Below are 14057 nucleotides of genomic sequence, written 5' to 3' on the forward strand. Positions count from 1 at the left end.
AAATAAAGAAAGTCTTCATGAATTTCATAAATTATTCTAAAAATAGAATTCTTGCATTATTATAAGATGTACTCTTATGGATTCAAAAGCCTGTTTATTTTTACTATGCTTTATAGCCTAAAAGTTACAATGAAGTTCAAGAGAATATTTTTTATACAATTTTAATTTTGTTTTCACTTTACAATTCTAGTTTATCATTATATTAATAGTTACACTTGAAAAATCAGATGAAGACCTTTGGCTGTAAAAACTTATCTCTCATTTTCTTTAATGTAATTTTTTTCTGTAAATTTTTAATGATGATTCAACTGTTTCATTATGTATGTAAGCAACGCTGTTAATGTTTTAAAGGAAATTTATTTACAAAGTCCAATGTGAGAATATTTTGCTACCTTTATTTTGGTTGAAATTATTTGAATATTTTATATTATTATAAATGAATAAAATATTTCAACTAGTAACCACATTTTTCATCTTTACACTAAAAAGTGAAATAAATCTCTTAAAATAAAGTCGTGGTTATGAATTTTCATTTTTATTTAAACACAATAAATCACTCTGTTTATACATATTGTGTATATGTACATCATGTTGCCAGATTGGTCTGTGTAGGAAACAAATGAAATCTCAATCACCTGGCTGCTCATAATATCTTCATCTTTTCTCTTATCCAGTCATAGTAGTGAGAAACGTTGGTGTAGTATCCATAATGGTTCTCCCTGTCACATCCTACGCCCCAGGATATTATCCCAGTTAGGACATAACGTCCATTGAATTCTAGTACAAACGGGCCTCCACTGGAAATTAAAGAATATATTTTTAAAAAGTTGCAAATATCTGTACATGAAACTTAAACTCACTTATATTGTTGACCAAATTTCAGATCGGATACCTGAAATTTAAAAAGATGTTATATGACAATTCTTTACTTTAAAAGAATTTATTGTTGATATTTTTAATGATAACGTAAAAAAATATGAATGTGTTAGAAAAAATATGATAGATACAGTCTGACAAAATTATGCCAAGGGCAAAATAATTAATATCGCATATAATAATAAACATAAAATGTGTATTGGCACAATGTGACTTAATATAAAAACAGGACTGTACAACTTGACTTAATAAAACACAACAGGGGGAATCACTTCCAATATTAAAAATTAAGAACAAAGAAGAGGACTTATTAAAAACAAATCTGACCTATCACCCTGGCAAGCATCTCCTCTCATGCTTCGAGAATAACCAGCACAGAACATGCCAGTTGTAAAGGTAGTGTTGATCACAGCAGTTCTTTCTCTACAGATGTCAGGGGACACAATTGGGATCTGTCAAGGGGACAGAAGTGTTATTCTGAAAAAAGCTTGTCTAGAGCTGTAAACTGTTGATGGGTGTATGTAAAAGAAGAATATTTTGTGCAATGATTGGTTTAAACTAACAAATTAACACTGCTATAAAATGAAATGTTCGATCTTACATGCATTACAAATTATCACAAAATAATTTAATGCTAATTTAATTCTGATTTTATTCACAATTTAACATTAAGGACAGCAGAGTAGTTTATTAATAATAGTGATGAAAAAGAAATTATGGTTGAATAAACAATTAGGTAAACTTTATTACACCATCAAATTTTTTTACCTTGACTTCATGGAGGTGAGTCGGAACATAATACTGTGCATTGTTGCCACCACATCCTGTTATAACTCCTAAGTTACCTAATCATAAAAACAAAACCATTATATATAGAAATAAATTTTGATCAAGATTATAAATAACTCTATTCAATACATTTTCACATTACAATAAAATATAACACTAAAACACAGAAACCTATAAGTGAGCTATGTTAAAAACATAATAACTATGTTTAAATTCAATAACTTACCTGGCTTGAGGAGTCCCTCCAAAAACTGGGGAGTCTCCAAACAAATTGGCATAATGTCAGCCGTAAACTCCATGGGGACATCCAGTTTCAACATCGCTATGTCATTGTTAAAGCGAGTGTCATTAAAATTCTCATGTAAAGTGTAGGTTTTAATTTGTCTGGAAGAAACAGCATTGTAATTTATTCACCACAGATTAGATATATATGTATATATATATATGTATATGTATATATATATATATATATATGTGTGTGTGTGTGTGTGTATATATATATATGTGTGTGTGTATATATATATGTGTGTGTGTGTGTGTGTATATATACATATTTATTTATTTATATATATATATATATATATATAAATATATATGGAACAGATTAACCATCAACTTTGAGACTACCTTTCATATATATATATATATATATATATATATATATATATATATATATATATATATATATATATATATATATATATATGTATGTATATATAATATACATAATATAATAGCTGCTCAGGTTTAATCTAGTAGATTATGTTCTCACACTGATGATAAATTAAGCCTTTGACACACCTGAAACTACCACCGTTACCAGCACAGTGGGTTGTACCTAGGTAGACCTGTATGTGTCTGGGGTGGAAAGGGTATCCAAACATCATTTCAAATTGTGTAATACAATGTGCCGCAGTCAGAACAATGTCTGTGGAGATCAGCGACCCTCCACAGAATGTTATGTGCTGAAATGTAAACAATGGGTTGGGTGGATTGTTGACCTATGGGGTTAATAGGTGTTTTGTGGAACTGAGTGATGATAGGCTGGTTTGTTGACCTGAGTGGTGATTGGCTGGATTGTTTGTGAGGTGGTGATAGTCTGTTGGTCAACATTGCAAGTGATCACTGATTTAAACTTTTAAAAAACCTTTTTTTTTACTTTGCTAATGCATAATTTTAAGTCCAAATTCACTGCATTCCACCATCTAACTTTCTATAGTTACAAAATGTAAAAGAATATTGCAGAATTATGAACTTACTCCTTTATCCTCTCTAAGAATTACATGCCAAGGAGCAGAGCCAAAGGCAGCCTCTTTACCACTGCTAATTCTTCCCAAGCCACCCTCATAGGGTTTAATTCTTGGGCGACCGCATTCTGTAAAAATGTCATTTTTAAAAATCTTAATCCACTTTAAAAATTTATTTATTCTGATTATATAGAATATATACATGTATATGAGAGTATGTGGAAATATGATCTGAAAACTATTTTACACTATAAAGAAAGTAATGACAATTAAAGCTATAAAACTAAAGAACTATTATAAATGCTCTCAAGCAAAGATGGTTGGAAATTTCCTTATATATATATATATTTTAAGGTTAATAATATTATTAAGATTGTTTTAATTCAATAGAATATTCAGTAAATCACTAAGTGATTTTAACAACATAAATAACAGTGTATGTAGGCCTACCTAATAAAATACCCACCTCTACTCTGACCTGTACCTTCTACGTGAAGGTAAGCTGAGACTTTGGAAAAACATCCTTCCTTTGATCGAGCCACACAGGTATACTGACCTGAATCAGTCTCTACGGCTGAGCTGATCACCAGGTAATTATTGACAAGAAGCTGCTCATTTGATTTTACAGTCAAATAAATTAGCATCAGTCATTTATTATTTTAAACACCTGATTTATTAGGTTCTACCTAATTTATTTTAACTCTTTGTTAAGATTAAATATATCTGCCTTTCTCTCATATATGCCATTATAAAATATGTCTTGCCAAATCTGGCTAACATAATTCTATTACTACCACTTTGAAACATCTACTCATATAGATGAATAATTACAAAAATTACACAGGTTTTAAGTTGTGATTAGTGAATTATAAAATAAAATTCCTACCCGAATTCTCTTTCGACCCTTGTCAATAAGATTCCCATCTTTGCGCCACATAGTAACATCAGCATCAGGAACGTAGCATTGGAATAAAGCATTCTGACCTTCCTTTATGGTTATGTTGTTTGGAGCTATCAGTACATCTGTTAAAAATGTTACATTTTTTTATAGATTTTGTCAGTAGAACTTTATGTCTCTGGCCAGTTTTCTTTCTTTAAAAACTTCAACTTCTAATTTATGTTGAGAACATTTGTTTAAGTTGATGAAAGCTTCCTTAAAATTAAAAATGTAAAGGCAGAAGCATGGGAAGTAAATATATGAAGTGGTAAGCCTATTTATAGATGAATACATATTTATAATTTAAATATTTTTGATTAACATCTATTAAAGTAATAGTTAATTGATTCAATACAACATTTTTATTCTTAATTTAGTTTTTTTTTTTGTCTTCCAAGTAATTTGAAATATTTTTTCTTTAAAAAAAACACATTTTCAAAATATCTTACAATGAACATTTAAAAACACATTTTCAAAATATCTTACAATGAACATTTAAAAACAAGACTCACATAAATTACATGGCTCAATGAGAGTTAGCCACATTGAACTCTCCACGAGATCGCTATAAGTAGATGTGGTTGCCATGCAAGTGTAGCGACCGGAATTTTCATATTTAACCTCAGGTATAACAACCACCCCACCTGGGTGGACCTCAACCCCAAGAGATGAATCATCAGGGGTAATTATTCTGTCATGAAATAGCCTTGAAAAAATAAAACTTTTGTTAAGAGAGTTTCATTAACGTTCTCATTTAAAATGTAGGGATTAATCGTCATGAAATAGCCTTGAAAAAAACATTTTTCAATTAGTTATTAAAAAGATATGACACTTAGATTAAAATAGAAACATATCATCAGGATATATTCAACTTCAGGATCGCATCAACTTCAACAATAATTGATAATGAGCTGTCCATCAATGACATCATGCTTCTAGGGGGGGGGGGGGGGGGTAGAGACTTTTGTGATGACTGGGAATGATTGGTGGTTCAAAAAGTGTGATTTTTAAAATAATGTTAGAACAGAATTTTAGCTGCTATTTTGCATTTTAAAAAAAACATTTGTTGTAAATTGTACTGAAAATTGATCAATAGAGCTACTGTTGACTGGATTCCATACATTTTTCAAAAGAAATTGCTGTTTTAAAAAACAAACGTTAAAATTTTTAGATAGGCTGGTAGGCATAACACCATTTTAGGTTGGGGAACAGGATTTTTTGTGATAAAGTTTGAATATTGGGCTTGTGTTGGTAAATATCACTCTTTAACATTGTTCTGTCATTTATGAAGGACACCTAATACAAGAAACAATTTACTTTCAGGTTCATGCCACACTAAATTCAAATAAAAATGACATCAACAAAATTCTTTAAACATTGTTTTTTTTATGCTGCTTAGCATGTAAGTCCATACATAAACACTAACCACATTACGTGAGCAGCAGGATCATTTACTGCACACTCCAGAATGGCGCTACTTCCTATACTCAAAGACATGTTGCTCACCATCTTTGTAAAGTAAAGAGCTCCACCTTCTATCAGCTAGGAGAGAAATTTTTTTTTAATCCATGTTAAAACACTCTTCACAAGTTAATGGACATATTGAAATATACATGCATAAAGATAGCAGCAATTCTAAAATTCTCTTAAACAAAAGTTGTTAGCTTAAAAATATATATTATTTTTGGTTAACTTAAAAAAAAAATTGGTCAACATTTATTAAATGTATATGTGTTAAAGCATGCTAAAACATATCAAAGGATTATCCCCATTGATTTTAGTATAGCAAACAAGAAGTCATTTTAGATCTATCATTTATCTGAGAAAAAATATACATAAAAATGTGAAAGAAGTTGTGTTGACAGCAGCACACAATAGTTTGATGTATAGCAGGGGTCAGACTGCAACACACAATAGTTTGATGTATAGCAGGGGTCAGACTGCAACACACAATAGTTTGATGTATAGCAGGGGTCAGAACATTATTCAGTGGATAATTAAATTACCTCCTCCATGTCATTACAGAACTTTCCAGAGAATCCATTTGGACAGGCACATGACACCTTGGTACCATCGTCCCGACAAACTCCTCCATTTTCACACACGATGTCATCACAAGTCGGACGCATTTTTATTTCACATAATGTGCCAGTAAACTTTTCTGGGCACATGCATCTATAATAATATGCATCAAGTCAGGAATAAATTAAATAAAATCTAAAAAAAAAAATATTACACAACTCTTAACTAATAATTACAAATACATGAGTTTATTTCATAAACACATACTTTAATTTTAATACTTGGTTTATATGTTGTTGTTTTTTTAATTTAATATCTAAAGATATAAAATCTTACGATTATCCTTATTTAACTATTATTCCATTTATTTGAAAAACAGAGGGTACACTATTAATTTACTAAATTAGTCTCTCTGTCTCAATCATTGAGCATGCTAAAATGTTGAACAGAGTTTAAAGGGATTTAATCCTATGGCTTATATAATGGTAAAGTTCATGGTTCCTTTATTGAATGCATAAATGATCTTACATCCAATCTATTGAACCATCTACAGCCAAAACTTCTGTACAGTTTCCACCATTTTCACACTTTGCAGGACATTTTGGACCTGATGATGAAAACACAAATATTGCCTTTTGGTAAAAAAAAATTAAAAACTTGTAATTGTATGACTGCAATATATTCTTCAACTGTACACTACAATAGTGGTAATTATCCTGATATACACACACAAAATAAAAATTATAAATGTTCTTTTTTTTTTAATTAAATAAATTTTAGAGTAAACCCCAATCATTAAAGACTAGTATTTTTAATTAGGTGTAGGTGGTTGTAATGTTTAGCCTACCATTAATGACTGGAGCTATGAGAACTTCTGCTAAGTATCCCCAGCTGTTATCTGTAAGATCAGTTCTAAAAACAACATCAAGGCCTTGACCTTCCCAGCTGAATATTGGGTCATGCAAGGAAGTGCCACAAAACTGCTGAAGTGGCTTGAGTAATGAATACTGAAGATCTTTTTCCTTAGAGTTCGCTAAAAGAAATTGTTCAATACATTAAGCATGCAGAGCCTTTGTTTAGAATAAGTACAAAATATATTTATACAAAAGCTAAACATACTGAAATGCTCAATGTTGTGTACAGATTTAACACACCACAACTTCCTACCTTCATAAATACTGAGAGAGTCATAGCCACAGTTCTCTGCCTCTTCTACGCTGAAGTTTAAGAACTTGATCAAGAAGCTGCTATGGTTCAAACTTCTAAGTTTTGTCACACAAAATAAACTGTTTGGGTATTTCAAAGGGTACCCAGGGGAGCTGATATTGGCCAACCCAGAAGTTATTGTAGAATTGCAGGCTGAAAAACAGGTTAATTTATTGTCATTTATTCAGATGACTTTTTTTTTGTACACAAAAAATTATATAATTTTGGTAAAACTTCTATTTTGACTATTCACTTTACATAAATCATAAAATTAAGTTCTCTTTTCATGGCAGGTGACTGTAGATAGTCATTAATTTTTAAAAAATGTATTTATTTTAACTATTTAATAAAATAGCTATTGTGTAAAAAGTTATTTTCCTTTCTTAGAAAAAAATTGAATGTTTTAATAGCTTTTTGAAAAAATAACACATACATACCACCTATATTCCTGGGAGTGGAGATCTCAGTTGCTGGTAGCTCTGTGCTTGATGTTGTAGTTTGGACTGTTGTAGTTGGGATTGTTGTTGGTGGTATTGTTGGTTGTGTTGTTGTTGGTGTTGTCTGTGTTGTGGTTGATGTTGTTTGTGGTGTCGTTGTTGGCACTGTTGTGGATTTTGTTATTTCCTGCGTGGTTGTTGATGTAGTGGATGGTGCGCTAGTGGTCAGAGACACAAACTGTATACTAGCATTGAAACCCCTGGTTTGTACGTTCCCATCAGAGACAAATTTTAAAGTTAAAACATTGCTGTCGTGATGTAAGCTGACTGGGGGATCAGATCCGCAGAAAACAGCAAGCAAGTTTTCATTCGCTGTTGGGAAAAAAGAATTTATTTTATCCAATGAAATTCATTTACTAGAATTTCACGATATCATTAAGATAAATATTTACTATTTAAATGTTTAGTTAACAGGTTTCAATAATAATATAGAAAAAATTACACACTAAAACTTGCTCCCAAACTTACTTGTGGTAAGACCACTATAAACCTCCAGCCTGTCATAATCACACGGAGCTGTCTCAACTTTAAAGTCGTAAAATTCTAAAATAATATGAGAATTCACTTCAGCCTGAAAGATACACAACCTTGTTTTGGAGACGCAGGACAGTAAAACTGTAAAACAAACTAATGTTGACATCATCAAAATTGTTTAAATCAAATGTCATCAGGGATTCAGTCTCTTCCCCCATTTTGTTGAAGCAGCAGCTTCTTTCTAAATTATATTATTAAATTAGGTCAAGGGCAGGTATATTAATATTTTAAAATATTTTTCAAAAAAACTTTTTAAAAATTACTTTTTCAAATGAAAATATGTGACATCACACAGTTTACACATGTCCATCCCTTCATCACACAAGTCCAAAGCACCCCCCTCCCCCGAATGAATTTTACTCATCAGATTTTAAGGTAAAGATATGTGGCAATAGCAAACTACACTTTTACTTTTAGATAAATATATAAAAAGGTTTCATAATAATCTGGCAAGGAAGTCTAGCTACATTATATTTAATTATTTATTGATAAATCAACTGTATCCTTGCCTTAATTCAAACTACATCATTGATAAATCAAGTCTATTCTGCTATAGAAGCTTAACTACCTTATTGTTTGTTACAAGATATGTGAATTTTTTTTAAAAGCCTAAAATTTAAAAATAACAATGAAAATGTGAATAGGCCTACCTGGATTGTGTAGAAACAAAGAGAGTTCTCAGGATATGGTGTAGGGTAACCTGGAGAAACCACAGGACCTTCCTTGTTCAATGTCACATTACAACCAGTCAACTGCTCAGTGGTTAGGGCCACTGTTAAAATTTAATGACAACATCACAGTTACTATATATAATATCTGTGCAACATCCCGGGGGTAGCAAGTATGCTATTTTAGACAAAGTCACTTCATCTCATCTTACAAGTTCAAATGATGAAATTGATTTTTGCATATTTTTTTAACAGGGGAGGTAATTCATGTTTTTTAAAAAAGGGAAATAAGTAGTATTGGGATTGTTCAAATGTAAGAACTTATTAATATTATTGCACAGCCAAAACTTGTATATTAATTACAGCTTCAAAATTTTGTATCAAAACATGGACTTGCCCTAAATGCAATTACTGTTATATCATTAATAAGATTTTATTTTAATTAAAATAGTAAAAAACTGTACAAGACCTTGGAAAAGTTTGGGGGTGAAATAATTAATTGTGAAAAAAAAATTAATGTTCATTATTACATAACTTCTCAGCAACAACTATTTCTCAAACACCCTACTCAAAATATTGAAAGATTCTACATCAACCTTGAACAAGTATTGGGAATCCATTTTATTGATTATAATAATGTATTTGTTATTTTCAGTATGGGAAATGTTTAATGCTGCTTTGACTCAATAACTTTTCTGAAAATAAGTCTACTTCAGAAAGCTACTTTAACACAGTTAAAAGGAAAGTCTTGGATTTTTTTTATTTTGAAGCCTATTCAGAAACCAATAGGGTGATACAAAAGATGAAATCAATAGGAGTACCTCCATCAACCAATTCATTCTTTTACCCTCATTAGTTTTGTTCATTACAAATAATAATCCTCATATAGTTTACCTAATGTATACCTTTATTTACAATGTTTTTTAAAATGTGCTCCTATTTTGAAAATGCTCCTATGGGGAGCAGCTCCCCTACAAACTTTTAGGTTAAGCCTCTGCACTGAACTATTCAGTTGTATTGGAATGATAATAATTGAATGCTATGAACTATGAGTAGCTATAACTATATTGTATTAAAACACCATCTTCGCCTGTCATAAAAAAACATTAAATAATAATCTACTGCTATGTGTGGCTATAACTAATACAGCCATCCCCCTATAAAGGTAAAAGCAATTACCATAGGCTATTTTAAAGCCTGGGTCCACACCACTGGCATCGCTATAGAAGTGGAGATGAACCGTGTTGGAAATGGATGTAAATTCTAGTTCTTCTTCACCACAGTATCGAGCACGGCCGTATTCTCCATCTAGTCCGTCTGTTATATCCAGGAAATCCCACCTGAGAAAGTTTGAAAATGATGGGTACACTGAGCTCAATACACTAAAAGTGGTGTAGATAAACTTCACTTAGGCCTAATATACCGGAGCCAAAACTTTTCAATGCCCTTTTAAAATCATGGCGAGCGAAGGCTTAATAGTACGAAGGATGAGTCAGCTCATTTCTTAATCGGTCGTTTAAAAGAAAAAAAACATGTAGATGACTATTAAATTGCTACCCAGATGCATTTAGTCAATTTCTTTTGAATCTGATGTCTACTTGCAGTATTCATATATCTAAAGGGGTCATCCATAAACTCATGCCCCCCCCCCCCCCCCCCCTTTTCCAAATGACATAGGCCTTCAATGGCCTACATCATAACAAAAAATCGGACACTTATCATCCCTCCAGCCCTTATAAATTTTCCTTTATTGAAGCAAACCATGAAACTATGTATGTGTAAAACGTTAAGTAATCTTAGTCAATATTAGTTAATAGGTTATATAGGTCTATATAAATAAGAATAATAAAAGTTATATAAAAATAGTAAATACGAAATATCTGCTAAAATTGAAAAATGGTACATTTATTTTTAAAATGCAAAACTGTGACGTTGCCATTTCTTTAAAAAAAAAATTCCCTCATCACACATTGTCATAGAAATTTGACACTCCCGACCCAAAGAGTGAGACGTCTTTCATTTAATTACTTATAGATCTACTTCTAACTAATGGATATCATAAATTGTAATTAAGGGGTCATCCATAATCACGCTATTTTGACGATTATTACCTGCCCCCCCCTCCCCTCCGTCACACGTCGTCACAAAAAGCTAGACCCCCCCCCCCCTAAAATGGCGTCACACCTCAGCCTTCAACCCCCTCAAAATTGCTGTTAATTTTTTCTTAAAACATCGATATTTTCCCAAAATCTTGTCACAACTCTGTCAACATAGAGTATTTTAATAATTCCTATTACAATTTATTAAAACAGTTTTCTAAAACGCGGAATAACGGTTACTTGTTTCCTAACATTACTTTTTTATAATGCAAAAAAGTGACGTCACACCATATGACTCCCCCTCCCCCTCATCACGACCGTCACAAAATTACGGACCCCCCCTCTCCCCTACGAGTGTGACGTCATTTATGGACGACCCCTAATGCGACCAGTGTTTCTTCCAGACTTTTTTCTCCGGGGGGGGGGGGGCGGGGGGGGGGGGGGGCAATTGTCATTTTCGGGGGGGGGGCGGTAGACTTTCTTCGGGGGGCGGACACTGTTAAAAGTATATATTTTCTATATAAATTATATAAATTTCATTTCGTTCGGGGGGTGGGGGGCGGTTGAATTTTTTCGGGGAGGGGGCTTTGCCCCCCCCCCCCCCCCCCCGAAGAGATGCCTGGAAGAAACTCTGAATGCGACAGACGGTAAGTAACGTTTACCCAACATTTTTACACAAATTGCTAGCATTACCAATTATTTCTCTGATAACACTATTCATTTAAAAAATCAATCATGTAATAAATAAAGCGTAGAATCTATATAATTAAAAGTTACATACATACACTGTGGCTGGTGTTCAATCGAAAAGATCTCCGACGTCAGCTGTATTCGACTACCAGGTGGACCAATTATCGTCCAAGTACAGTCAATATCAGCTGGGTATGGATTCGGGAATAATGGAGACTCGATTACTCCCTCGCCTGCATATTTCAGCTCACCACAAGCTGGGAGGAAAAAAGAGGGGGGGGGGGGGGGGGGCTTAAAAATATATAGAACTACAGGTAATAAGCTCTGGAGTTTAGATTTCGGGGTATTTTAAAACGAAATTCACTTGGTGTGTTGGATGTTTTTATATAATGTAGACATAATCCATTAAGACGTCCCATGTAAATAATCAACAATATTTCAGACATTTTTCTTCGAGGGATGAGGATGGGGGAATGGTGTGGACCTGTGGCCTGTGGCGCTTGAAACTCGTAGTGGGGGGGGGGGGGGTTGCATGGAAAAAAAATCCTCTGATATTTAGTTGACAGTTAAATGTTCACTTTAACCTGAATTATATTTTAAATGTACGTCTTATTTCTTGAGGTTCAATCCGCGCTAATTTAATTCTACTATCAATCTTAAGATTTATATTTTCTCGAACGACATGATTGTTGCATGGTAAAACGAACTCAAAGGCTGAAAAAATATCTATAGTGAGCTGGTCGATTGTTGGTAGGGCTCTACAAGTTGCGAGACTTCTTCAATTTAATGGACCATGTGACGTTCGGTTTTAAACTTGTGTAGTCTCTTCCCTCTGACCCCTCCCCCCTTCTTCCTCTCTCACGCTAATTAAGTGACGTCATTCATTCCCATCTTTCACAAAATCACTTCAACCTCGTCACACGAGCTGGGATAAAAAAATTAAAATAGATGACCTTCACATGAGTTAAGGGGAGGGAAGCCGTATATTTAAGGGGAAACAATCTAAGAGAATTTTTATTGCTCATGAAAAAATACATAGACTTACGAAATGACTAATTAATTTAAAGTGAGTATTGCTAAAAATAAATGTCATAAACCTCAAATTTAAACTTAAATTAACTCAAATATTTAAAATATGACACGTAAGTAGAAGTTTGAATTGCATTTGAATAAACAAAGCGATTTAGCAGGTAGGACTACGACGATTCACATACAGGTGTAGTAGATTTAGATCTAGTGGAAAGGTAGGCGAGGATTGAGTGTCTTCTCGGCTGTTGCTTTTGTTAAACTAAATATTTACGTGCTGTAAATGTCGGACAACATCACGTGTGGGTGTTGTGAATCTACCTGGAACAGATCATTCCAGAATTAGATAATTGGATGGGAACTGAAAAAGTTTAGAGATTTGAGGAAGACTTGGGGGGGGGGGGGGGGATAGCTGTTTAATACCTGTAATGGGAGAACGTTCAATAAGAGGTGGTGCGTGTTGGGGGGGGGGGGGGCGGGGAACAAACAAAAGAATTCTTTATTCGCTAACAAATGCCTGAGTCCACATACACGTTGTATTACAATTCTGTGGAGGGATAACTCTAAAGCATTCCTTTTTTTTTAAGAAATGAAATCGTTAGTTAAAGCAGTACTGTTCTGAAGCTGAAGCATTTGTAGCCCTCAACATATAAGGGTTTGTCCATAGACGTCACTCCTCACACTCCTGGTGGTGGGGGGGGGGGGTGTAATTTTGCGACGATGGGATGGAGAGAGGTAAAAAAATCGTAACGCCCCCTAAGAAAACCTCATGCTTCAGCTTCGATTAGAGAGACGGTTATAAGCGAGGGGGGGGTGGTGATCGGTTTCTATTTATAGGAATTCAAATATAGGGACCACACCATGAGCACACATAGTTTAAATTTAAAAAAATAAAAACGGAGAAACAATTCAAGATAACCTCACCTGTTTCTTGGGGCAACTGAGTAAAAAATCCCATCACGCAAGAAATCAACAAAACAACTATTGATACACATCGGAATAAAATAATGTGAAACGACATATTTCTCAACTATTACAATTTAAAATCACCTGAGCAGAAAAACAATTCCGGTGTGTTTTTAATTAATTCCCAAGTTTGTAATACAACATGGTCATTCTGTTTTTTTTTTACAAGAGGGCGTCAATTTTTGAGGCAATTAAAAAATATTCGCATCACGCCCATTTCGTGTAAACAAATTCAACGACGCGGTCCCACAGCTCATAGACACCACAGCTACGCGATCTCCGCGTGACTACTACATTAGCCTCGAAACCACTCGTTACGATTCCTCTACACTTCAGCCAACAGCACAAGTTGAACCACTTCATTTCGTCGAGAGTATGACCACGTGACGTCAGCCTGCTCACGTTGCGCTCACTCGAAAGCCAAGCAGCAGATCCAATTTTTTTTTTCCTTCTCCCCCCTCGCGCAGGCAGATTTGATAAGGCAGGGGATATTTATCTAA

General features: G+C 33.5%; 1 protein-coding gene across 1 annotated transcript; it reads right to left on the reverse strand.

The window, feature by feature from the left end:
* Window positions 1–258: 258 nt before the first annotated feature.
* LOC131949357 (uncharacterized) lies at window positions 259–13872 on the reverse strand. The gene is made up of 20 exons (XM_059311216.1): window positions 13516–13872; window positions 11657–11822; window positions 9956–10116; window positions 8759–8880; window positions 8043–8145; window positions 7515–7886; window positions 7039–7230; window positions 6719–6904; window positions 6400–6478; window positions 5856–6024; window positions 5276–5391; window positions 4362–4555; window positions 3799–3935; window positions 3379–3520; window positions 2925–3040; window positions 2467–2630; window positions 1892–2049; window positions 1645–1721; window positions 1204–1328; window positions 259–797 (listed from the first exon to the last, which is right to left on the reverse strand). Exons 1-20 carry the CDS (start codon window positions 13610–13612, stop codon window positions 644–646), a joined length of 3030 nt encoding a protein of 1009 aa, XP_059167199.1. The 5' UTR covers window positions 13613–13872; the 3' UTR covers window positions 259–643.
* Window positions 13873–14057: the final 185 nt, after the last annotated feature.

The sequence above is a fragment of the Physella acuta genome, unplaced genomic scaffold, assembly GCF_028476545.2.
Source record: "Physella acuta isolate Inbredline_101_S28 unplaced genomic scaffold, ASM2847654v3 ptg000691l, whole genome shotgun sequence".
Lineage (NCBI taxonomy): Eukaryota > Metazoa > Mollusca > Gastropoda > Physidae > Physella > Physella acuta.